Source organism: Lygodium microphyllum, chromosome 25 (genome assembly GCF_053477565.2).
Source record: "Lygodium microphyllum isolate KBCC chromosome 25, Lygodium_microphyllum_v1.1.10, whole genome shotgun sequence".
NCBI classification, from domain to species: domain Eukaryota; kingdom Viridiplantae; phylum Streptophyta; class Polypodiopsida; order Schizaeales; family Lygodiaceae; genus Lygodium; species Lygodium microphyllum.
The window spans coordinates 121,952,217-121,979,447 of NC_141159.1; the positions used below are offsets into that span (position 1 = coordinate 121,952,217).

The window sequence follows — 27,231 nt, forward strand, 5'->3', positions numbered from 1 at the left end:
AAGAAAAGTGCATTGGAGCTGGCCACTGATGAGTGGTCACAGGTTATGATGAACCCATGCGGTGGGTTAGAGAAAAGATAGTTCACACTTTCACCTATATAGCCCAATTGGGCGCCTGTGACCAGAACTCACGCATATCAGGATTAGACTCACACACAGAAATGATTGATGCCTTGAAGTGTGGGTTAGATCCGCTAGAACAAACAGTTACAATCAACAAGATGGCATGATCATGAAATGCTTGTACAATGTGCATGTGTGGATTGAAAGCTTGAACTGCACATTTCTTTGCATAGGAAAGTCACATGAAGATTCTGATACCGTTTTTGCGATGTACACGAAAAGAGCTTTCATATGACACCCATATTGGGAGGTCCCTAAATTTTAGGAGGTTCCTAAATTTTAGGAGCCTCGAATTAGTCTAAAAATGCTAGTCCTAAAAAATAGGGATGTCATTCTAAAAATAGTAAATTCTGTACTCTAACTATGCTTACTAAATTTGATTGTTTCTATTCTTGACAGTATTCAGCCCAAAAAGGAAAGCCATAGAAAAGAGACAAGTGTTAAGATACTTGTCACACAAGTTTTCAAGTGTTCCATCACTTATCACATCTCATGACATGTGACTGAACACTTGTCTTGTGCTACTCCACTTTCCCCTTTTGTACTAGCTCTTCTTTCTCCTATAAATAAGAGCTCGTTTTTCTTCATTCAGCATCATTTTTCTTTGCTGTAAACTCATGTACAGCACCCACCACAGATAGCCAAAAACTGGCCCTATCCATCCCCATTATCATTTCCCACTTCCCCATTATCAAATTCCTCCATATTCCCTCTTCTATCACTGCTGTTTTACAGGACAACAAGCTTGTAAATTCATTACAGCACCTCCTTCTCGAGCTCTTTCTTTCATTTTAGCAACAAGAAACAAGCCCTATCTCTATACTACTGATCAACGATGGAGAAAGGCTAATTTCCCCTCTTTCTTCTCTCATACTGTAAAGAAATCAGTTCTTATCATTGCATAATAGATAATGCATATGTGTTTGTACATCTTTGCATGATCTTGTGAGAGTGAGAATTACTTCTCCTCACTCTCAGGTTGATTGTAACTAAGCTCTTCCCTAAGAGACTTGGGTTGACCAAAAATATATTTCTTCGAGAGGGGGGGGGGAGTTGCCCATCTTCAACCCTCAATCTTGTCTCCATTACTTTTACATTTTCATGGCTGTAATTTTGTGAGTAATTTTCATTTTCAGCTTTAAGTGTTCATTCTCTTTTATATTAAATCTTGAAAACAAGCGAATATCATAATTGTTAAGTATACTACATTATTCGGGGCATTTACATGACCAAAGGTTTCCATTGCACGTCCTTGCTGGGAACCTACCTATCACGCTGTTGTGCTACCGGGGAGGGTGGAGGGCGGGGGGAGGGGGGGATTGCTGCAGGGGAAAAGGAGCAATTGGAGGTTTGGGGCGGGTGGGGGGAGGGGGGGAGAGGGAGGATGGGGGGTGGTGGGGTTAGTTTTGTGAAGGGGTGGAGGGGGGGAGGCAAAATTTCCTGTTTTCAACACATTGGTGTGATCGCTTGGCCGGGCCTCAACGCAATGGCGGGAGCAACGTAGTGGTGGATTAGTTTGCCTTGTGCCTTAACATTTTCATAATAAAACCAGGAAACCTGAAACACAAATTAATCCAAACTAGAACAAACTATGTAGGATCCACCAATCAGTAGTGCAAGATTTACTTCTATTTGAATCTCAAGAGATGCAGGATTCATCACTCAATAGTGTTGAATCACAGGGTATTTACAAAATGCTAAATCAATGTGGAAATCTGCATATTCATTGCTCAAATTCCTGGTTTTGTTGTCCTGAGAGAAGCATCAATATACATATCACATCCCTTACTGTAGTGCTTTGATTTTCATACGATACCTTGTAAGTCTAGGTGTTGCTTGACTTGGGCCAAAAAAATGTCCAGTTCCATTGTTTACAGGAGGTCCATCATCATAAATGTATCCTACCAAGGCACCACAACAGTAGCAAAGAAGCTTGGTTCTTCTTCGTTCTATTCCCCAATAATCCCAGGTCTCAAAGAAAGGCATTAGTTTTTCCTCTTTCTTTTGCCTGAATTTGCTTTCATCAATTGAGAAGAAGGAGAGTGTTCCTTTGTTCCCAGCCTCAAAGTAGACATCAGGTGGGTAAAGATTTGTGGAGCTCAAATTCAATGGTGTTCCACATGCTCGACAACTGGTTCCAATCCAAGTACCAATGCACAAATAGACCACAAAGAGACAGCAGCACATCAGAGAACTATTAAAGATGAGATGCTAAATCTATGTAAGGTCATAAGAACCAGCTGACACACTTAAGACAAACTACATTATCAGGTTCATCTCAACTGTGATATAGAACTACTCCAGACATGAATCAAGATTAGGCAGTAGAGCTGTAGCATGTATTCATTTTCCACATGCTAGTAAAGGAATGTCACCCACCCAAACTCCCTTCTGCAATATTTCTATCAGAACCTGCTGCTGCAACATGGTAAGGACCTGCACACAACTCACAGATGGCGCCTGAAAGACAGCATACAGGTGTGCACCTCAACACATAAATCATCACTGCCCGCTGTTGGCACAAAAGAAGGTTGAACACTAGAATTACTGGGCCCTCGTGGCCAACAGAAAACTGGCCATTTAAACTCCACTGAGCAAGATATCCGAAAAAGTATTTCTAGGGACTCAGTAGCCTAAAAAGCCTTCTAGTCTTTCTTCTGCTGTTGAAAAGACACACTTGGGCAAGACAACTCCGTGTCATGAAACTGTCTTGCCTCAAACCCACATGCACGAAAAGGGCTCAACTCCCCCCCACTATGGAAGATAGTTTGAACCAACCAAGCTTGGATGGCTCATCACAGGAACAGCTTGGAAGGTTCATGACTGGAACTACAGCAGATACTTTGAACCACCCAGACTAAATGACTTCAAAAAGACAGATGAAGGGGATGTACAAAGGCCATAAGCTCAGTGCAACAAAACACCAGCTTTCATGCAAAGTCTACAATGTCCTTGTAACAAACGTCAACTAGAGAACACCCAAGAGTTCCACAGAACACCTGCACAATCACTGATCAATCACCAAACAGTGCTAAGATACAAAATGCAGAGCACTTTCGAAAGGACTCAGCTACTCCACAAATGCAGAAGAGGGTGTAGTAGCAGCAGCTATTACATGCAACAGCAATGCTAAAAAGTGACATCTTGACAGTTGCAGCTGCACCTAAAGAAACAAAAGTCAGAGATAAACAGCAACCAGCTGATTGATGAAACAACGGGCTTATATCAGTTTGACCAGACTGGGGGGGAGAATGGAGCTTCAAATAGCTGTACAAAAGAGTGTACAGCAGCTCAACGTCAATGTAAACTGAAGACTAGCAGCAACGAGCTGTCACAGAACAACTTCTCGGGTTCCCACAATATCTTACAAGGGTTCTCCATCATTGGAGGCCTTAAGGAGGCATTATGGACTCAGCAAGGAAGACAACACCCCACCTTCACCTCAACTTCTTTTTCTTCTCCTGTTCCAGATTTTAATCACATGATAGAGGAGTTTGAAGAGTACTTGCGCATGGCGTATAGTCAAGTTTATACCCCTCCTACTAGCTTTGCTATTACATCCAGACCAGTTGGTAAGACTAATCACCTCTCTGATCATGGAGGACATATAACATTTGGGATGACAACCAACCCATCTTCATCTCAACAAAGCCCAATGTTAGGTTCATACAACCACTTTGAGTCATATGAATCAAAACCCTCTCCTGTTTCTCTTTCTAATATGTAGGAATTAGATGACTTTCAGTATGTAAACTTCAATGGAGGGGGCTTTTGAAGCAGACCCCTTCATCAAGTATATCTACGTCTTCTGTTTCATTTGAGCATGTAAACCACTCTTCTCAAATCCCTTCCATCCCACCCTGTTCCATAGCTACAGGGGATGCAAGAGACATGGGACCTGACCCCAACACGAGCCAAAACGTGGGCGTTCCCACGCATCTTCTCTACCCCAGTCCCCTACAGTGACCAATCGTCAGTCAACTGACCTGAGTTGTGAACCGTCACACGTGATGTGTCACATCTCCCGTGAAGAGGCTCCACTGCTCCAGCATCCACGTAACCTGCGCCTGTAGTCTTTGAATCTATTATCTTCAGCAGTCAGGTCGCAGGACTGACGACTATAATCTCTTAAAATATAAATAACAAATTTTAAAAAATTAAAAATGTTAGATACCCTGCTGGCAGCTGCCTGGGCCCTGCAGTGCACAGTAACCAGTGGACTGTTGCACAGTAACAACTTACAAGTTTGAATTCAGAATTTAAAATAATGACATAAAAGTAAAATTAGAACACATTATAACTGGTGTCTGTGCTGTTTGAACTGTGCAGAGGTCTCTGTCTCAGCTTCAGCCTTCAAATTTCAGGGATCAGACTTCATTGTTCAAAGTGCTCAGTGTGTCACCAGTGTGTACCTACTACTCAAGTCTCAAGACTCTCAACTGTGAGTCTCTGATAGACTACAGTGTGCAGCCAAGCAGGCTGCAGCACTACAGAGTGTGTACAATGTACACTGTACTTACTACTTAGTACTCAGAGTCCTCTCAATCACCAGTTGGCAGTGTAGTAGAGTGTACTCGGTTGTACTATTGTTGAAACTTGACTGAGTCACTGCCGTGACCAGCAACTTGCAAGCCATGGCATCATCTTTGCAAGTCCCCTTGGCAACATCTTCTCAAGCTCCTACCCTCATACCAGTGGTAGGGTTAGGAGATCCGATGATTGGTCACACCAGGTCATGATGGTGTGAGGATGAGGCCAAAAGGCCAACACCAGGGGGTGGCTCACAACATTGGAAATGTCCTTTTTGTGGCTATGAAAGAATGGGTGGGGCAAACAAAGCAAGGGCCCATTTCTTGAGAGAGTCAGGCCATCATGTGCTCTTCTGTGAGACTGTCAACCAAGAGAAGAAGTAGTTTCTTCAGCAAAAGGCCGTTGACCAAGATGCCATTTCAGCACAGAGGAGAGCATCACGGCCGGTGTTAGCTGATCCGCACTCATTTGGCCCTGCTGCTACTACTGCTGCTACTTCTAGCAAACCAAGTTCAGCTAGGCCATCATCCACTGCAGCTCACACCACTGGCAACATAGGCGGTGGTGCTTTTGAGATGCCTGGCTTTACAGCTCCTGGAGCACCTATTGTGACACGTATTAGGCAGACCACTCTTGATGCACATATGGATGACAAAAAAGAGGAGGATGCAAACATGGCAGTTGCAAGATTCTTCTATCATGATCACATTGAATGTAATGCAGCCAGGTCACAGTACTTCAAGAACATGTGTAAAAAGGTTGGAGAAGCTGGACCATCCTATGTTCCACCATCCTCCAAGTCTTTGCACACGACTCTTTTAGAGAAGGAGTGTTAGCAGTCATGTTTGTCATGCCTTGTCATCTCCTACCTGTGAGCCTCAGTCTGAGTCAGACGAGGACATTAGGAGCTCTGACATGTCTGTCATGTGTTATGATGGGGGAGGCTAGTCACTCTCGACTGGCTGTCTTAGGTTGTGTATTTCTTTTTGGCCTCTTTTAGTGGGCAGCCACTGGCTGCCCGGCCACTTTTTGGTCACTGTTGTGGGGCGCCCATTTTAGGGCACTTTTAGGGTTTGCGCCCATTTTAGGGTTAGGGTTAGGGTTTGTCCGTTGCCTATTTATTGGCAGCCCCCCTCCCCACTTGATCACTTGTCTTCTTTCAGATTCCGACACTCCTTCTCCCCTGTGGTGGTGCTGCCATCATCATCAGCCTGATCTGGTGCCCTCACTGACGCTGTGGGCTGCGTGCAGGGACTGATCAGTCCATTTCAGTGTATTCAGCATTCATTTCAGTCAGTGCAGATTTCTCTTCCTTATTTTCTGCTTTCTCTCTCTCTCTCCCTCCGTGTTCGTATTTCCTCTTCCGCAGCGCACTCTCACATGGTATCATCGCCAAACTGAGAGCACGGAGGTCTTCATCGACTGGAGAGAGACCACACCTATTATCTGTTGCTGCCCCCCTTCTCTCCAACAGCTAGGCGACCTGATTTCCTGGTGTTTGGTGGTTCTTCTGGTGGTTGGTGACCCTTCTGGTGGTCATTCTTCGGCATCGGCACAGTGTTCTTTGGTGTTTGGTATTTTGCAGATTGGAAGATGTCTTATCATCAGTCTACAGGTTTTGATGTTTCAGATGACAAGCTTTTGACTCGACATTCATCTGAACGGAGGCGTGATTTCTATCGCGAGGATCGTCATACGGAGTCTATTCCTCTTTCCCGTCCCCCTTCTATTCATGTATCTCGGCGAGCCCCTTCCAGTGGGCCGAAGATGCAGCCTTTGGTACCCCCTGTACAGGTACCCGTACTTCCTCAACTGCCCAAAGAGGACCGGTTGGATGGCTCCAACTTTTCTCTATGGTCCTGCAAGGTGGAGTGTATCTTGGACTCCTTCGATCTTTGGGAGCTTATTTCTGTTCCTACTCCCTGGCCTATGGTGGATCCCGCAGATGGGACATCTATGGATCGCGCAGCCTTATGGGATCGGCTCAATTCTAGAGCCCAATCTTTCCTCTTTCTGAGTTTGCAGGATTTTGTCCTTGTTCATGTTCACAGGTTGAAGACTGCAGCGGACGTGTGGCAGAAGCTAGCGTCTCTCTATCAGCAGAAGACGTTTGCCCACCGGATATCTCTTGAAAAGAAGTTGTGGATGCTCGCTATTGATGATAGTCCTTCCATGAAGGACCACATCAACAGATTACAGGATATGAGGGATGAGCTTGCATCCCTCGGTCGGACGATATCTTCTGACGACATGGCTATGATTCTTTTGACTCAGCTGCCATCGCCTCGGTTTGATGTCTTCTACACCAGCCTTCTTACATCGAGGACCCGTGAGAAGCTTCTATGGGAGGAGCTATCCCCGCTTGTCTTGGAGCATGACGAGCGACTCAGAGAGGTCAGTGCTAGTGGATCCGACTCCACTAGAGCCTTTGTTGCAGGTTCGGGAGGACAGAAGAAGAAGAAGAAGAAGAAGTCAAAGGCTAAGCAGAAGGACAGTTCTTCAGGCTCTGACTCAGATTCAGAGAGACCGAAGTGCCCACACTGTGGGAAAGGGACACATCCCGAGGAGAAATGCTGGAAGAAGTACCCTCACCTTCGTCCAGGAGCAACGGGTGGATCTACATCGGAGCCTTCTTCTACCTCTACACCAGCTGTTACCCATGAGTCAGTGTTCCTTCATATCCATGCTTTGGAGGAGGATCCTTCTTCCGTGGCTGCAATGTCTTCTGCGCAACCTTGGTTAGTGGACAGTGGTGCTTCGAGTCATATGACTCCCCGAGGTGATTTGTTACAGGATCTCCATCCATTAGAGGGTTCAGTCACTGTTGGTGACCTTTTATTGGTGCCTATTAGTGGTGTTGGCACATTGCCTTTGTTTACCGACCGACCTTTGAGCTCCTTTTCACATGCCCTATATGTTCCGGATTTGGGCCTTCCCCTCCTCTCAGTTTATGGCCTTACGAGGCTTGGCACACGAGTGATCTTCACCGAGCATGCCGTTGTTATTGAGGATTCTTCTACAGGAGCTGTCTTATCTACAGGTTAGCAGGACAGCGGGCTTTATAGGCTCCATTCCCCTTCTTTGATGCAGGGTTCTCCGCGGCAGTCTATTGCTACACCCATTCCCGCTTGTGCACCTTCTATTCCACAGGTTCCTTCTCATCCCCCACCTTCTCCTCCGGTGGTTCCCTCGTACCCCCCATCCCTTTCAGAGGGGGACGATCTCGGTGATGCGGCTGTGGATTACCTGGCCCCTAGTGTTTTAGAGGGGGCTTTCCAGGATCGTGAGGAGCTCCTTCAGCGGGCAATCTACATTGACGGACTTCATCGACCTTGGCATTCCTCTTGCCACCCCAGGATCCGTTTCTCCCTTGGCCTTCAGCCACATCCAAGATCTGAGAGGGGGTGTTAGCAATCATGTTTGTCATGCCTTGTCATCTCCTGCCTGTGAGCCTCAGTCTGAGTCAGACGAGGACATTAGGAGCTCTGACATGTCTGTCATGTGTTATGATGGGGGAGGCTAGTCACTCTCGACTCGCTGTCTTAGGTTGTGTATTTCTTTTTGGCCTCTTTTAGTGGGCAGCCACTGGCTGCCCGGCCACTTTTTGATCACTGTTGTGGGGCGCCCATTTTAGGGCACTTTTAGGGTTTGCACCCATTTTAGGGTTAGGGTTAGGGTTTGTCCGTTGCCTATTTATTGGCAGCCCCCCTCCCCACTTGATCACTTGTCTTCTTTCAGATTCCGACACTCCTCCCCGTGGTGGTGCTGCCATCATCATCAGCCTGATTTGGTGCCCTCACTGACGCTGTGGGCTGCGTGCAGGGACTGATCAGTCCATTTCAGTGTATTCAGCATTCATTTCAGTCAGTGCAGATTTCTCTTCCTTATTTTCTGCTTTCTCTCTCTCTCTCCCTCCGTGTTCGTATTTCCTCTTCCGCAGCGCACTCTCACAGGAGAGACATGCGGTGGAGATTGCAGCTGAAACACAAGAAGTTAGGGCAATCAAATGGGGTGACTTTGATTGTAGATGGGTGATCAGACACTCGAAGACGATCTATTCATGGTATGGTTGCATATTAACGTGGCGAGATGTATTTCATAAATTCTCATGGTGCCACTAAAACTGGTAAGTCAGCAAATGTGCTGGCAACTTTGTGGATGAGTAGCATTGAGATGGTTGGCCCTAATTTGGTCACACATGTCAGGACTTGTTGTGGATGGAGAGCTCCCAAATAGGCTACAAGTGATTGTTCGGCAAGCATATCCACACATTACAGTGTCATTTTGCATGGCACATTGCTTGAATAATCTACTAAAAGACATTGGCAAGTTGGGTTGGATTAAGCCTGTGATTGAGAAAGCAAATGTTGTGGTGACATTTGTGTTGAATCACCAGTTCATGTGTGCTGAGTTTTACAAGAGGTCCAAGAAGGTTTTCTTGAAGTACTTGGAAATATAGTTTGCTTATAAATTTTTAATGCTTGGTTGCCAAAGCACATGCAGTGTTGCTTTGCGACAGATCTTTATCAATAACGAGTATTGTGCAAATGCATTGTCCTCCACTACTGTAGGGATAAAATGTGTTGAACGTGTAGAAGATGTCTCGTTTTGGGATGATGTGCATTGGATTGATACCATTGTACAATTTCGTTCTTTCCTTCCTTTTGATGATAATGATGAGGATTGTGAGATGGCACAGAGTTATGAAGAGTTACGCACATTATGCTTCACATGGTGGAACAATTATTATTCTCCTCTACATGCAGCTGCATGTGTTAGATATCCTGAGTTTTAGGAGAGTCGTCAAAATAGGGATAATGAGATTGTTGTTGGTTGGATGATAGTCTTGAGGAAGATGGTGCCTAATTCTAACTAGAGATGCAAAATTAGAGACGATCTTGTAAAGTACAAATCTCGCCCTGGCATATATGATAGTGTGGATCCATAGGATGACAAGCATAGAATTGGAGCTGCCTTATGGAGGGAGGACTATCAAGCCGAGGGGCCTAAAATGCAAGCATTGGCTATCCATATATTGAGTTCTACTATGAGCTCCTCTTGTTTGGAGCGACTATGGAGCTTCTATTCACATATTGCTTCAAAAAAGTGGAATAGTTTAGGTGTGCAGAAGGCAAATGACTTGGTGTTTGTGAGTGTCGACTTGCACATGTTGGAAAAGAGTATGAGTGCACCTATAGATCCATTTGGTATGGGAGAAACAATAGGAGGATGAGCAGGAGCAACAAGCAGAGCATGCCCAACAGGGAGATCCCCAGGAGGATGATTATGTCTTACATGAGATTGAGCATTCTCCTTCCAATTGATGATCAGGCTATAGATTCGCAGTTCTTAGTTCCTAGTCATTTGAGTCTTTGACATTTATCAGTTTATATTGTTTTAACTTTCTTATAGTCTTCAATGACTACTGTGAACAGTGAGTACTCATCCCTAAGTGCCACTTCAGTCTTCTACTCATTATTGTTTCTAGTTTTTTTTTTTAGTATCAACTTCTTGTGCTAAAGTCACCATTTGGCAATGTCACCTATACTCTTCAATTTGAGTATTCATTGTTTATTTAATAACTATTAAGTTTCAACTTTCAAGTTTCAATTTTCAAGACTTTTATGTGACATTTATGATTTTAAGAAGGTTTCTAGCTAAGGTATCATATTTTTCTAGTTTCATTATAAAGTGTCTCAATTATATCTAGAAAATATATAATTATTACGTCCCCGTCCCCGTCCCCGTCCTTGATGACTATACCCTGTTCTAATCCACACCTCAATTTTCTCTTTTCTTCATTCCAAAACCTCGGATTGTACTCCACTTCTGCATCCAACACCCTAAGAGTTGAATCCTCCATCTTCGCTCCTAGTACTCTCTTTCTCCACACCATATTCTACCTACCCTCACTTCACAACCGCTTTGCACTATGGTACATCATTAGGGGGCATGCCACCCTTTAACACTAGGCTTTTTATGTACCCACAAGTGAGCAGTTTTTTTCACCCTAGGATGGCTCTACTGGATATTCCCCTCACTACCCCTTCTTGAGCTAAAAACGCATTAGTCTAACTTAAACAGCCCCAAACATGCTTAATTAATGAAGAAAACCTCTTATTTTAAAAGAAACGTGATCCTAGAGAGTACTATGTCCCACATGCAAAATCCTAATTTGGATGTCTCAAACGTTCTATAAATAGACATGCAGCCCACCACTCTCTCTTAATCTCGTTTTTGCAAGTTTTAGGAGCCATATCTCTATTGCCACACTTCATCAGATAGATTTTGGAAGATGGTCTAATCACATTGACCAAGATCAAAACACAGGACAACCCTGCAGATGTTCTCACTAAAAGTCTAAGCAAAGCTCAACATGAGCATTACATTCAACTAGTGGGAATTGGTTAGAGGTTCATTTCGGACCTTTAAGTGGGAGGTTTTTGGGATAAAGGCACATTTGATCTCTATGTAAAGTACACGTACATTATTTAGCTGTACATGTGAATGCACCCTTACGTGCCCTAAGTATAAATATATTTTATTATTTGTGTACCGACACATTGTTGGTATACTCAAATCTAATCATACTTTCACTCTCCCTCTCAAACTCTCGCCGTTACTCTCACTCTTCTCGAACTACTGCACATCGCCAACTGAGCTCTCCAATAAGGGAATATGTATCCAAAGCCTTTCAGGACTTGTGTGATAGCAAAGGGATTAAAAGGGCTCCCCCTCACAACCCACCCAAAAATGGTATTGCAAAGCATATGAACACAACCATTCAAGACAGGGTCCATACCATGCTGTCACATGCTGCTTTACCTCATGGATTTTTGGCTAAGGCTATTATGACAGCCGTACACTTAATTAATCGGTCACCAAATAGGTCTTTATGTATGTGTGTGTGTTTGTTGGGGGGGGGGGGGGGGGGGGGGGGGGGGTCTCTTAAGAAGCATGGTCAGACAAGCCACCTTCGTATGCTTACTTGAGAGTGTTTGGTTGTGAGGCATTTGTGCATATTCGCAAGGAAGAATGCAGCAAACTTGAGCCAAAGTCCTATGAATATATTTTCCTAGGATATGGTGACAAGGGTGAAATGGGATATTGACTATGGTATCCCGAGAAAAGGAAAGTAGCACGCAACAATGATGTTATCTTCCAGGAAGATCACATGCATAAACAGCCTGAAAAGATAGAGGAGATCAGAAGGGTTGTATTCTGGGAGGATATACATATAGGACAGCAAAGAATGGCCGTAAGACAGCAGCAAATACATGTTGCAAATGTCCCTGAAAATGCAAGGAATAATGCTGAAAATGATTGACAAGATATTGCCCTTGATGTACCACAAATTCAGCAATAACAGATACCTTTAAAACAACCAGAACAACATACTAAACTTGCAGAACTGCAAGCTGTTAATGCAGATTTGCAGGCTGAACAGCCAGCAAATCTTAACCATTGGGTCTGTAGGTCGACCAGAGTGCAAAGACAGCCAGATAGATTTGTTCCTACTGTCAATTATGTGGCTGATTATGTCATGTTGACAAATTGTGGTGAGAAGTCATCCTTCCAACAAGCAATGGACAGAAAAGACAGTAAAAAATGGCATAAGGCTATGCTATCAAAGATGGAATCTCTCATGAAAAATGGCACTTGGGATTTGGTGTATTTGCCTAAAGGGCAGAAAGTGCTACCATGCAAAGTCACTTCTAGTTCTTTACCAAAGTACAAGGCATGACTAGTTGCTAAAGGGTACAAGCAAGAACATGGAATTGATTTTTATGAAATCTTTGCTCCTATAGTCAAATTGCCTACTTTGCGAAACATTTTGGGCTTGGTTGCATCTGATTGTATGTGGATGACATGCTGATTGCAAACAAGGATGTTCATGCCTTGGACTCCTTGAAGCAAAGCTTACATAATAGCTTTGATATGAAGGATCTCGGTGAGGCCAATCATATTATTGACATGCGTACACTCAAGGAAAAATCGAATGGTCTTCTCTATCTTTCATAGCAGAAGTATGTTACTAAGGTTTTGAAGCGTTTCAATTTGGAGGGGAGTAAAGCCATTGGCGTACTGTTACCTCCATATGTGAAACTTAGTGCAAATGACAACCCTACATCTGATGATGGAAAGGTTGAGATGGACAAGATTCCTTATGCTTCATGCGTTGGTAGATTGATGTATGCTATGGTTGCTACACATCCTGACAGTGTATTTGCGGTGGGAGTGGTTAGCAAGTGCATAGCATATCCTGGCAAAAAGCATTGCAAAGCAATGAAGGGTATCACGAGATACCTTAAGGGTACAAAGGATTTATGTATTTGCTTTGGGAAGCAAAAGTCATCTGTTGTTGGCTTCACGGATGCAAACTATGCTAGTCATCCTAAGTGCAGGAAGTCTACTTCAAGATATGTATTCACATTCATAGGGGGAGCAATCTCTTGGATATCGAGACTGCAAAAGTGTATTGCATTGTCTACTACAAAAGTAGAGTATATAGCTGCCACTGAGGCATGCAAAGAGGCTTTATGGCTTTCATGTCTGGTGAGAGAGCTTGACATTACAGAGGTTCCTATCCTCCACTGTGATAGTTAGAGTGCTATCATGCTAGCACCGAATCCTATCTTTCATACAAAGACAAAGCACATACAGATGAAGTATCATTTATTAGAGATGTGCTTAATAGCAAGAGCATTGAGCTGGTCAAGGTATATATAGATGATAATCCCGTAGACCTTCTCACGAAGGGTCTTTCAACAGAGCGGTTTGCTCATTGCCGCCAGATGATAGGAGTTGGATAGTGTATGTATATTTCAACTTTGTACATACATAGACTTAGTTGATTCTTTCCTCTACCTTTAAGCACCTTGCCTTTAGGTGGGAGGTTGCTAGAAATAAAGGCTCACCGTGCCTTTTATAGTGTTTAGATGTGCACGCACCCTTAAACATGTACTTTATATATATTATCAAAAACCTAAAGTGGTACATATTGTCATTGTACCTACACATTGAGTGTCGTGCTCTCACTCTCTTTCTCACTCTCTACTTGAAACTCTGCACTCACTCCCTCTACTGTTGGGATAAAGGCCCATCTGACCTCCGTGTAAAGTACACGCACATTATTAAGCTGTACGTGAGAATGCATCCTTACGTGCCCTAAGTATATATACATTTTATTATTTGTGTACCACCACATTGTTGGTACACTCATATCGAATAGTGCTCTCACTCTACTCTCTTTTCAGCCGTCACACTCTCATGCTCACTCCTCGAACTTCTGCACTGCATTCAGCTAAGCTCCAACAACTAGTATCAGAGCATTAGGTTTTGCGCGCTTCCCGAGACCACCAACAGGAGATGAGTAGTGGGCAAGAGTCAGGCGACAGTCAAGTCACGGTCGACGAGCTCACTACGGGGAGCAATCAGGTGAAAGGCGAGCTGCAGTCTAGGTGTGCAGATCGAGCGACTAGCTGAACGATGCGGCAATAGCAGGCGAATAGTCCAGGCGCATGACGGGGCAGACCAGTCATGGACCTACTAACGAGTAAATGGTAGGGAACCAGACGACTGGCAGACGTGACCAACGGGGAGAGGCAACCGGCAATTGACTAAGCGCTAACGGGCGCCACGCGACAGAACAAGCGCTGCCATTCTCGTCACGCGACTCGCCTGACGGGTCAACGGACCCCTTGTCACTCCGTTTTTTTCTTAAATCAAATTTTTTTTTTCTTCAAAATCTCCTTTGAAATTTCTCCCTTTAACTGGGTTCGCACACTAGAGGCACAAATCTTAGATTTGTGCAAATTCAAGCTCGAAAATTTGGGGCTTTTCTTGGATTTTATCTTGTTTATGCCTGGCAGTGATATTCAAGTTAGAAATTGCAGGCATTGCGTGTGGTGACCTCAATTAAATTGGGGATTTTGCCAAATTTGTCAAAATTTTGCTATTTTGAGTAAAATTTCTTGACATTGGATCCCAAAAATTTAGGGTTTTTCATGTATCTATAAAATTTTACTCAGCTGGGTCTGATTGACTGAAATTCATGCACTTTTGGACCTGAAATTTTGGAGGTTTGTGCAGAATTTGGTAAATTTCTGCATTTTTGCCCGTGTGGTGGCTCGTTCATGTACAAACAGCAAAGATTTATTTCTAGTTGAGAAAGAACAGCAAGGTGTTTGCTGGTTCAGCTTGTGCTTTTGCATTCCAAGGGCATTTACTCTTGTGTTCGTGATAAAATGGCTGCAACTTCTTCCAGTTTAGACATCAACAGTTTGATGGAAATCAAACATTTTGATGGTCATGGCTTTGACCTTTGGAAATACCATATGCAAGGCATATTGTTCCTAAAGGATTGCGAGGATGCTTTGCAAGAAAATAAACCCGCACTAATGTCTGATGTAGATTGGGCCAAAGTAAACAAAAAGGCTCTGCCTTACATTAAGATGGGTGTCACTGATGACATCTTGACAGACATCAAGGGTTTAGATACAGGTTATGCAATATGGGAGAAGCTAAAAACTGCCTATGAGATCACCACACCTGTTAATTAGGTGAATTTAATGCGCAAGTTGGTGAATATGCAACTAGATGAGTCAAAGCCTGCAGCTGAGCACTTGCATGCATTTACAGACATCTTAAATCAGCTAAAGAATGCAAATTTGGACTTTGATGATAAGTTAAGAGCGATCTTTTTCATCATGAAACGCCTGACTCTTGGGAGACCTTGGTGGTTTCTCTCAACAATAACCCCAATCTCTCATATGATGGGGGGAGGGGTTCAATCTTGAATGAAGAAATTAGACGTATGTCTAGTGGAGAAGGCCACAACTTAGCTTATAATGTAAGAGGCAGGGCGGAAAAGTGCAAATGTAGGACGACAGAGAAACAAGAGCAAGAGCAAAGGAAAGAAAAGAGTGGCATTACTTGCTAATACTGTGGTCGAAAGGGCCACAAGAAACCTCATTGCAGGTATTACAAGAAGGAATAAGAGAGAAAGAAGAATGTAGGAGATAAAAAGGAGGAGGAGGAGGATAAGACAGATGCATCTGAGGCAGCCAAAGGCAAGGAAAAGGCCAATGTGGCCTCTAGTGTGGTCATAGAGGAGCTTTCAGATACAAAAGTTGATGTATTATGTGCAATTGATTATGATGCCCTTGTATGCCACATACAGGATATGAAGATTACCAAGGCTGATGTGATTGATGCACTTTTGTCAATTGATGATAGTGTCACTCAAACTTGGATTATAGACTCTGGTGCCTCTTTCCATGTAACTCCTTGCTTGAGTGTTTTGCTATGTTCAATGCAGGCACTTATGGAAAGGTGTATCTTGGAAATAACCATGCTTGTAGCATTGATGGGATTGACACTGCACACTTGTCTTTAGACAATGGGCAAGAGCTTGTGTTGAAAGATGTCAGATATGTGCATGGCATTAAAAAGTGTTTATTATCTGTTGGTCAACTTGACTTGAATGGGTACACTACATTGTTTGGTGGTGGTTTGTGGAAAGTGAAAAAGGATGCCATGCTGATTGCAAAAGGAACCAAGAAGGGCACTTTGTATAGTTTGCACTGTAAAGCCTTGAATGGCAAATTTCTTACAGTTGCTGAAGTTTGCAACCACTTGGAGTTATGGCATAAGAGATTAGGCCATATGAGCCAAAAAGAACTTGATGTCCTTACCTCTCTGAAGAGGGTTCATGGAAAAGGCTCTAAACTTGACTTTTGTAATGAGTGTCAGTTTGGAAAGCAAATAAAAATTTCCTTTTACTCTGGTGTCTCTCGCAAGTCCAATGTCTTGGACTTAGTGCATTTTGATGTATGTAGTATGCCTGTGAAATCGTTGGGTGGTGCTACATATTTTGTCTTCTTTATTGATGATCGTTCCAAAAAGATTTGGGTATACCTGTTGAAAAAGAAAAGTGAAGTGTTTGCTGTCTTTAAAAATTTTCATGCATTTGTGACCACTCAGACAGGTAGAAAGCTGAAATGTTTGAGAGCTAATGGGGGTGAGTTCACATCTACTGAATTCAAGTCCTTTTGTAACTTGGAAGGAATTTAGAGGGAGCTTACAGCTCTTTACAGCCCTTCTTCAAATGGAGTGGCTGATAGATATAATAGGACTTTATGTGAAAGAGTGCGGTGCATGCTGTCCACTGCTAATCTCGCTCATGAATTTTGGAGAGAGGCACTCAAAACCGCGGTTCACATTTGCAACCGCCCTCCAAACAGGTCCTTAAATAATGGCATCCCTGAGGAGGTTTGGTCTGGCAAATCGGCACCATTTACACATATTTGGCTGTGACGCTTTTATGCATGTTAGAGATGAGCTGAGGAACAAACTTGACCCAAAATCTACCAAAGGAATTTTCATGGGCTATGGTGATGAGGGTGAATTTGGCTACAGAGTGTGGTTACCTCAGTCCAAGAAAATTGTTCGCAGCCATAATGTTGTGTTTAATGAGGCGAAATTTCTGAAAGGTACTTTAGCCTCTAATGAAGATATGAAAAATGTCAAATTTCAGAGTTTGCAGCCACCTATTTCTTTGGAAAATGAGCCTCATGGTGCTATACCACAGGCTGAAACTGATAGTCACCCAGTTATTTTTGAGCCAGATGATGATGGACAGCAAATAGGAGCACAAGGAGGTCATGGACAGCAAGATAGACTTGCTAATTATGAAAATGCAGGTGCTGGTAATGAAAATATAAGTGCTGTACAGCATGAACAGCATGCAGAAAATGGCTTACAGCAGCCAATAAATGCTGAAAATAATATACCTCCAAATGTAGATCCAATTCCTGAAAATGTTGATCATTGGGTACGCAAGTGTACACGCGTAAGAAGGCAACCACATAGGTTTGACCCCTCCTTGCATTATGTAATGCTTACAGATGAGGGTGAGCCTCTTACATACAAAGAGGCCGAGTCATGTGAATTCAGCAATAAGTGGGAGCTAGCTATGCAGAAAGAGATTTAATGTCTATATGCAAATGATACTTGGGATCTTGTGTCATTGCCCAAGGGAAGGAAGCCACTTCCAAACAAATGGGTGTACAAAGGAAAGATAGTTGATGGGAAATCCAAGTACAAGGCAAGACTATTTGCCAAAGGGTATGCACAAAAGGAAGGGATTGACTTCCAAGAGGTCTTCTCACCTGTTGTGAAGATGACCACTCTACGTGTGCTTTATGCTCTCACTGCTATATTGGACTTAGAGCTATATCAAATGGATGTAAAACAGCTTTCTTGCATGGTGACATTGATGAGGAAATCTACATGAAACAGCCCGAGGGCTTTGTAGTTCCTGGAAAAGGGCAAATGGTGTATAAACTAAAACGCAGCCTTTATGGGCTGAAGCAAGCACCACAACAGTGGTACAAAAAGTTTGACACTTTTATGCTATCTCATGAGTTTACACGTAGCCATGCAAATCATTGCTTGTACATGAAAAAGGATACAGATGGCAGTCCCCTATCATACTTGTTTTGTATGTGGATGATATATTGCTAGCTAGGAAAAGGAAGACTAGCTTGGATGCTCTCAAAAATCAGCTGAAATCAGCTTTCTCCATGAAAGATTTGGGAAACGCAGAGCATATTTTGGGCATGAGGATTCACACAGATAGAATGCAGAAATTACTGTTTTTATCTCAAGAAAAGTACATTGAAAAGGTACTGGATAGATTTAACATGGCTGAAGCTAAGCCTTTTGGGGTACCCTTACCTCCTTATCTTAAGCTTAGTAAAGCTAACACCCCAAAAGATGGCGTGGAAGCCAATGCTATAAAGGGAGTCCCTTATGTATCGTCTTGTGGCTCTCTTATGTATGCTATGGTTGCTACTCGTGCAAACATTGATCATGCAGTGGGAGTTGTTAGCCGGTTTATGTCAAATCCTCGCAAAACACATTGGGAGGCTATCAAGTATATTCTTAGATACCTCAAGTGTATTTGCTATAGGCAGGATGCACTTAGTTTGCAGGGTTATTGTGATGCAGACATGGCAGGCGACTTGGACACTTGTAGATCCACCAGAGGATATGTCTTTATAGGTGCTGGTGGGGCTGTTTCTTGGTGTTCCAGGTTGCAAAACATCGTCACATTGAGTACTACTGAAGCTGAATACATATCAGCTACTGAAGCTTCTAAGGAAGTTATATGGTTGAGCAAACTTGCAGAGGATCTCGGCATGTCTATGGGTACTGCAGTTTTGGGATGTGATAGCCAGAGTGCTATGTATTTGGCTAAGAATGCCATGTATCATTCACACACAAAGCATATAGATGTATTATATCACTTCATCAGACAAATTCTGGAAGATGGTCAAATCACATTGACCAAGATCAAAACACATGAAAATCTTGCAGATGTTCTCACTAAAAATCTAAGCAAAGCTCAGCATGAGCATTGCATACGACTAGTGGATGTTGGTTAGAGGTTCACTTTAGACCTTTAAGTGGGAGGTTGTTGGGATAAAGGCCCGTCTGACCTCCATGTAAAGTACACGCACATTATTAAGCTGTACATGTGAATGCACCCTTACGTGCCCTAAGTATAAATACATTTTATTCTTTGTGTACCAACACATTGTTGGTACACTCATATCAAATAGTACTCTCACTCTGCTCTCTCTCTTCAACCATCACACTCTCACGCTCACTCCTCGAACTTCTGCACAACATCCAACTGAGCTCCAACATCTACATATCTCAACTGCACTCTATCTCGATTCTCGCGCATACTTATCTTCAACAACAGAATGATGTTGCGGAACACAAGAATTGCACCATTGTGGATATGGCAAGGTATATGCTAAAAGACAAGGGATTACCAAACCATTTTATGGGTCGAAGCTGTAAATACTACAGTCTACATTCTCAATCGGAGCTACACAAAGGCTCTCAAGGGTAAAACACCTCGTGAGACTAACACTAATAAGAAACCATTTGTCTCACAATTCAGAACTTTTAGATGTGAATGCTATGCACATGTTTCTAATGAGAAAAAAAACAAGTTAAAACCAAAAAGCAGAAAATGTATCTTCTTGGATTATAGTGATGAGCAAAAGGCTTATAAATTGTATGACCAAGAGGCAAAGATGATCATAGCAAGCTGTGATGTGGTATTCAAGGAGCAGCCGCATATAGTGGAGGAGAGGTACGGGCAGCTTGTAACTGTATATAGTCTCAAAGGGTGAAACTCCAATGCTAGTATAAGTGGAGTTATTATAGGAAACTCAACCATAAATCCCAAGCATTCTGCACATCATGACAAAAATGACAAAGGTAAGTCTCCAATTACTTATTTACCCTTTTTGTCTAACCATCAGTCTGCTAATGATAGGTTGTAGAAGGAGCTAATTTAGTACCCATGGAGCTGAATATTGCCTGCCAAAAGTTACTCATGAACTTGGTGTTCCTATCATGTACAATCACTTGCAATAATCCACGTAATCTAAAGATTTGCTCCATGAGCTGACAAGCCAATTGTGAAGCAATGAACTGGGACTTGTTAGGAATAAAATGGGCTGCCTTAGTAAGTCTATTCACTACTACATAAATGCTATTCCAATCCTTTTTGGTAGTAGATAAGCTAGTTATGAAATCCATGGTAATATGTGTCCATAAGCCTTTAGGGATAGGCAATGGCTACAACAAACCACCTGGCTTATGAGTGATGTCCTTATTCTGCTAACAAGGCATACACTTCATGACATAGTCCTTAGCAAGCAAGTTCTTCCGCTTTATCATCAAGAGAAGTAGTCCACTATGGACCTGTTCCAAGAGCTACTCCTATCCTTAAGGAGGAGGAAGAATCATCATACTTTGGAACCTCTTTTGGATGTTTCTTGGCTTGTCAAAGATTGACTTGGGTTCGTACATGATGTACTTGGATGCTATCAGATGCTTGGCCGCTTACGTGCTCTTGGTGCTCTCATGATGTACAGTCTTGGCTATGAGATGTCTTATGCATTTACATGCTATCTTTGAGCTTGATTGCTCATTTGCCATTGACTTTTGTGCCAATGGGAGCTTTATGCTTATGATCTTGGATTTATCCAGAGCTTGCAGGTTATGCATTTGAGCTATTACTTGAGATTGGAGACAAGAATCTCTTACATGTCCTTGACTATGATATTTGCTTGGTAGATGCTTCCATGTTTGCTCTTAGATGCTTACTACTCGGCCATGTGGTTAGTATAGCTGGTATTGTGACTATTGTGACTGACCTTGAAAAAACCAAAATAATCCCATGACCACATCTGATGAGAAGAAGGCAAATGAACCAAGGAGGTTTGAGAGAATAGAGAAGCAAAGAAGGGCTTCTTCTCACATAGTCAATATGGCCTTGATGGCTAAGATTATGAGAGAAGTAAAGGAGCCAACTAACTTGGAAGAAGCACTTGCAAATCCAGCATGGAATGCAGCTATGCAAACTGAGTGTGACAGCATCATGAAGAATGACACTTGAGAACTAGTGGATCAACTACCAAAGAGAAAGATTGTTTGCACCAAGTGGGTATGGAAGGTCACGTACAAGGCTGATGGAACCTTAGAAAAGTACAAAACTAGACTAGTTGCACAAGGATTTTCACAAGTTCAAGGGTTTGATTTTCAAGATTCGTTTACTCTGATTGCCAAAATGACCACTATTCGCACAATACTTGCAGTGGCTGCTTACAATCAGTGGCCAGTTTACCAAATAGATATTAAATCAATATTCTTGAATGGTGACCTCAAGGAGGAGGTGTACGTGGTTCAACCACTAGGGTTTGAGACCCCTATTCTAAAAATGAAGTGTGTAAGCTAAAGAAGGCATTGTATGGGCTGAAACAAGCCCCTAGAGCATGGTACCAGCGGATGGATAAGTTCTTTTTAAGCTTAAACTTCGGAGATCTTGAAAGCATTTGGTATGACTGAGTACAAGGAGATAGCTATACCTATGGAGATCAATGCAAAGTTATCCATTGAGGATACATCAGCACTAGTAAACATTGGGAGATACAAGAGATTGGTCAGCAACTTGATCTGCTTGTGCAACACTAGGCCAGATATTAGTTTTGCTATTGGAGTTTTGAGCAAGTTTTCAAACAAACCTCGTGAGAGTCATTGGAAGGCTCGGATGCGAGTGCTCATATACTTAAAGGAAACACAGATACAATTCCGGTACTTCTCTTGTTGGGTGCTGTGACTCGGATTGGACAGGAGACACTAATTCCAGAAAGTCAATTTCTGGTTATTGTTTTCCTTTAGGTTTAGGAATTTTCTCTTGTTGGGTGCTGTGACTCGGATTGGACAGGAGACACTAATTCCAGAAAGTCAATTTTTGGTTTTTGTTTTTCTTTAGGTTTAAGAATTTTCTCTTGGATTAGTAAGAAGCAACCAACACTAGCACTGTTTTCTACCGAAGCAAAGTACAAGGTAGCCTGTTTAGCTGCACGTGAAGCAATAGGTTAAGGAGGATCTTATGGCATATGGGAGTGCAGGATGAAGACCCGACTGTGCTAAGGTGTGACAACCAAAGTTGTATCATCATTGCCAAGAATCCAGTATTTCATGTGTACACACAAAACATACAAAGATCCAATATCACTATGTGCGTGATTTTATCGAGGATGGGATAGTGGAGCTGGTCTACTAACCAATAGAGGAGAATGGAGCAAATATCTTCACTAAAGCACTCTCGAAGGATCTGCTTCAAATTCATCTTCAAAGACTCGACATTGGGCCAAGGAGTTAGTTCACCTGTGGGTGGAAATTTAGGGGGGGTGTTAGATATGCTTAATGCCTACCCTCGTGAGGTGCCACCAATGATCCATGGTGCTCAAAGTTCTAAGGCTCCCATTATGAGGAAAAGTCATGTGTGAGCCTAGACATTGGTGGGTCCTTACTTGCATGTCAGACGAGATCTATGTGACCGGATGGCCAAAAAGTGACCATGACGGGTTTAGCATATGGGTTAGACAGAGTAGTTAAAGTTGGTAGTGACTTGAGGCACACCACATCGAGTTGCGGGGTAAGGAAGTTATCAAGGATCCCTATTTTGGGTCCGAGGGCCGTGGAAGTAGCCCTTGACTAGCCAACTAGTGGAGGTGCTGAAATCAGCTTTCCTTCTTGGAATGGGTGGCGATAACCTAATTTAAGAGTTAATTACAGCAATAAATAAATGCACATAAAATGAAATACACACTTTACCATAACATTCTTGGACAACAGACACCCTGTTGGCCCCAAAATTGGCACCCCTTGCAGTACTTCTTTAGCTTTCATTCAATTGGAAGGAGTACAACTTGAGATTCTTCAATCTCCTCCTGCTAACCAATTGCTCTTGCTGTCATAAATGTCCAGCAAGCCTTTTGGGTCATTTGCCCCTTGATTCACCCAAAAATTTTTCTCCAATTTGACCCTTGACTGGCCAAATGCTGCCCCAAATCAATTCGGGATGGGCTGGCTCCTCAAATGCTTTGATAATCTTCAATTATCAACTGCTGATTTTAGTCCTTTGAGCCTTCAATCTCTGGCACGGATCCCAAGGTGACTGCTAAACCCTAATTTCTACTGTAAATTAGGGTTTACTGCAGAAATTACAGATCAGCCCCCAACAACAATAAGAGCATCAGAGACTGTGATCTTCAGAAAAAAGTGCATCAACAGCAATTTTCAGCTTCCCAAGGTCAAGAAAATGCAATCTCCATCACCAAAATGGTCTCCAATGGCTGGGAATTGGCCCCAAAAGCCGGCAGCAACAGTCCAATACCTCTTTCCAACAGCACCAAAATGAAAAAACAAGATTTCCCTCTCTCTTCGGCCCTATTTAGCCTTTCCTTCACTTGCATGGGAAAGTTTTGCCAAGTGGCAGCTTTCTTAATCCATTTTCAGCAATTTTCAGCCATTTAATTAATTTTCAGAATTAATTAATTCTGATAATTAATTCAGCCCTTAATCCATGCCCAGAAAATTGACCTTGCCCATCCAAAAATTAATTGGCTAGGCCATTTGCAACCCAAAGTGGTCCCATGCATTAATTGACCCTTGGACAAGCATTAATCCATTAATTAATGCCTAGTCCCTAGTGTCACCACTGACACTTAATGGCCAATTAATGGTCCTAGGGGTAAACTGACACCAAAATTCACCTAGAATCTAACAAGTGTAACTTGTTACAACTTTTGCCTTTGACACCCATCTTTTTCACAGGGTCCTTCGGTCTTCAACTGTGAGAGAGTAGATTGCACCTCACATGTGCAACACATGTGCATCTTTTAATTGCACATTTGATTAATCCTTTAATCAAATGTCAATTAAACATAAGCAAAGCATCAAATTTTCACGTCCTCGTGACAGGTGCACATGGAAGGTCAACAGACACATGTGCACATCCATCATGACCAACTTCACAACCTATAAAAGATAGACCCCTTCACAACTTTCATGATCCATCCTTTTATCCAATCAGAGTTATTTCAGCTAACCTTAGGCTCTTCACCTATCTTCTGTTTAGATTGCCATCTAAGCTTCGCATTGGAAGCAATGGGTGGACAGAGCCATCTTTGTATCAACTTGTTTCAAGTTAAATAAATTTTATGTACTTCTCTTATCTGCTGTGTACTCTCTTGCTCAAATTCTATTCGCTACACCATGTAATTTTTATAGTCCAGCACCTCAAGATGGATGGAAGATACTCTCCTCTTACTATTCATCCTGAAAAGCCAGCAAGCAACATCTCCTCTTGCTACTACAGCTATTCAAAACAAGAATGGGAGAGAAAGAGCCCCCAAAGAGCCAGATCAAGCTTTGAAATAAATAACTAGCTACCCCTTAATCAAACCTTCAATCTGTCATTTGTTTTGATGGAGGAGGCAACTCTTTCTAGAGCATGTATGTCTTTTTCAGTCAGGTTTTACATGTGTTCACATTGGCTGAGATTTATTTCTAGCCTGCTTTACTGCTTCAGCCATTTTTGACTGCATTCACACCACATAAGATGAGGCGACCAGGATTTATGATGGCAACAATATTTTTCCCATTATTTTATTGCAGTCAACCGGCATTTATTGCTCCTATTTGACCAAGTTAGCCAATTTTTGGCATGTGTGCCTATTTCTAGCTGACCTCCCTCAGTTGGCTGGTCATTCACAAGTTTTCCTCTGTAGGTTTCTGTACAGACACTTGAACTTTATTTAGTTATTTCCCTGAGATGACAGGGAAACCTGAAGACCCACAAGAAAGGGTGCCTCCCCTCCAAATATGAGAGAGAGAGAGAGAGAGAGAGAGAGAGAGAGAGAGAGCGCACACACACAGAGCAGACGTGTTGGCATCTACGTGACAGCCTGCAAGCTGAATAAGCAGTTTGATCGCATTGGGACCCGCTCCTCATCAAAGGAGGATGACCAACTGAGGATTTGAGTGGGAAAGAGCGAATCTTCAGAATACTATCGGAACATAGGTGTCCAACCCAGTGATGCATCCAACAAAGCTTTGAACCTACGCCTTATAATTATGGGCCCGAGTGTCAACAGCTAGGCCATTAACTCTAGCACAACTGAAAACAGATGCAAATGGCAATCACCCTACATGGCATACGAACTGATAAACCAGCGACAACATAGCCCAACATCATGACTGGGTTTGGATACTGGAAACTTAACATTTCAATTGCTCATATTTTCTGCATCAGAGCATGACACTCCATTTCATGAGACCGGCAATCAAGATTCATACAAGAAACGACTTTAATTTCACTGCGATAAGTACGAATATTTCACAAGAAATAGGTTAATTCAACACACAACTGTTCTCGGCTTCTGAAGAAGAGGATACCTGAAGGTAGTTTCACCCATCCCGTTGATGGGCTGCGCAAGAGCATAGACAAGAGGTGCAGGCAGAATGGTGAATGAGGAAAGCTACACCAAGTTTGGAGTCTAACATAACTATATCGAATCCGGTGGTCTGGTCCGGACGACTTTTACTGGGTCGTCGTCGTATTTTGCGAATAAATCCGAGTGAAACTCAATGTATGTGTCTTTTCTTCACGTTTGTCGACTTCTTTATAATGCACTCGTCGTGCTTGGGTTGTCCACTCCAAATGAAATCAATGGTGATATCCATGTACTTTCCTTCAAGGATAAGTAAGGGCTATAGCAAACCACCTAGCTTATAAGTATTGTCCTTATTTTGTTAGCATGGAATGCACTTCGAAATATAGTCAAGATTGACAAGAACAGGCAATGTCGAGGAGACAGGGAATAACATTGCGGTGCAAAATCCAAGCCCACTATAGTGGATAATAACTCTACTATCAATCCACTATGGACTGACGTGGCGCATGTGGGGCAGTTATTTGCTTTCAAGTCGCCACGTGTCCTGAATGAATGCGTGCATGCTCCTCCTAGGAAGCCACTAAGAATGGAATTGATGCCTCATGAGCAACAGACGCCTCCATTGGACTTCAAGAATGCTCTTAGGAATGGTGAAATCAACATGGCAAAGATTGATAAGGCTTTGAAGAATGATTAGGTGAAGTATAATGAGGAATGCAGAGCTAAAGCTCAACAAGGAGCTCGAGTGCACAAGTTGCTGGTCATGATCTCTTTGACAGAGTCAGGCAAAGATACTTTGCCTTGCTGTCTACTGGTGTCTATATGTATTTTCTTAGCAAACCCCTACTCGAGGAGGAATTCTCCAAATGGTTCGAGAGCTTACGTATCAAGGCAAAGCTTTGATGTTCCAATACAAATTTGTTGGGAAGGGATTTTTCATTATCATTCTTGGATCCAAGGCTGAGAGGAATTGGGTGTTGGCATCATTTATTGGTTTCCGCGGTGATCTGGTTTATGTCTTGCCCTGGACATCTTCCTTTTCCCCAGATGGAGTGCTACAGCACGAATGCCCTATGTGGGTGGAGTTTATTGATATGCCTCCTTGGCTGGTGGAGGAGACAGCCACAATTGCTACTACAATGGGCAAGGTCTTGTATACCCCTGCTTCAGCAACCACTTGGGGGATGCTTAGGCTGACTTGTTGCGCTTGCATACTTTGGGATTGCAGGAACGTTCCTCCTGACTTTCTGCACAGCTGAGGGATTCTAATGGTATGGAAATTGTACTTAACATTAAATTTGTTCCCTTCCCCGACTCTTGCTATCTGTGTAAACCTAGTGGTCATTTTGCCCAAGCTTGCCCTTCTAGGAATCTAGTCAAAGAAGCTAATGCTACTCCTGTGAATACGACAAGTGGAAACTTCACTGAGCCTAACAAAGGCATGCAGGCTGATAAAGAATCTCCTTCTCCATCGTCTGGGTAGGACACTCAAACGAATCAGCAAGCTAGAGGCTCCAGTCGTGCCCTAGAGATGCGTCCTGCGAATTCTGGCAAACAGATTGAGTCGATGGGTAAGGTTGTTGTGACCTTATCTCTCAAAGAAATCCCATGCAACTCCAAGGTACCTCATGGTTCTGCTAAGCAAGAGCGCTGTTGGTAAGGACAAGGAGAATATGCCCCCCAAGTCGATGGATTCGAAGGGTGACAAGAAAAAGAGTCGTAAGCCCTCAATCAAAAGTCTTAC

At 42.9% G+C, this 27,231-nt stretch overlaps 1 protein-coding gene across 1 annotated transcript; it reads right to left on the reverse strand.

The window, feature by feature from the left end:
- Positions 1–1,719: 1,719 nt before the first annotated feature.
- Positions 1,720–25,683, reverse strand: LOC148014688 (methionine-S-oxide reductase). The gene is made up of 2 exons (XM_087666843.1): positions 25,489–25,683; positions 1,720–2,254 (listed from the first exon to the last, which is right to left on the reverse strand). Exons 1-2 carry the CDS (start codon positions 25,506–25,508, stop codon positions 1,909–1,911), a joined length of 366 nt encoding a protein of 121 aa, XP_087522969.1. The 5' UTR covers positions 25,509–25,683; the 3' UTR covers positions 1,720–1,908.
- Between the last annotated feature and the right edge of the window lie 1,548 nt (positions 25,684–27,231).

Coding starts and splice junctions, on each gene's coding strand:
- LOC148014688 (XM_087666843.1), bottom strand. CDS start 25,508: ATGGGTGAAACTACCTTCAG. Junction 2,255..25,488: donor ATGGGTGAAACTACCTTCAG/GTATCCTCTTCT, acceptor GATTGGAACCAG/TTGTCGAGCATGTGGAACAC.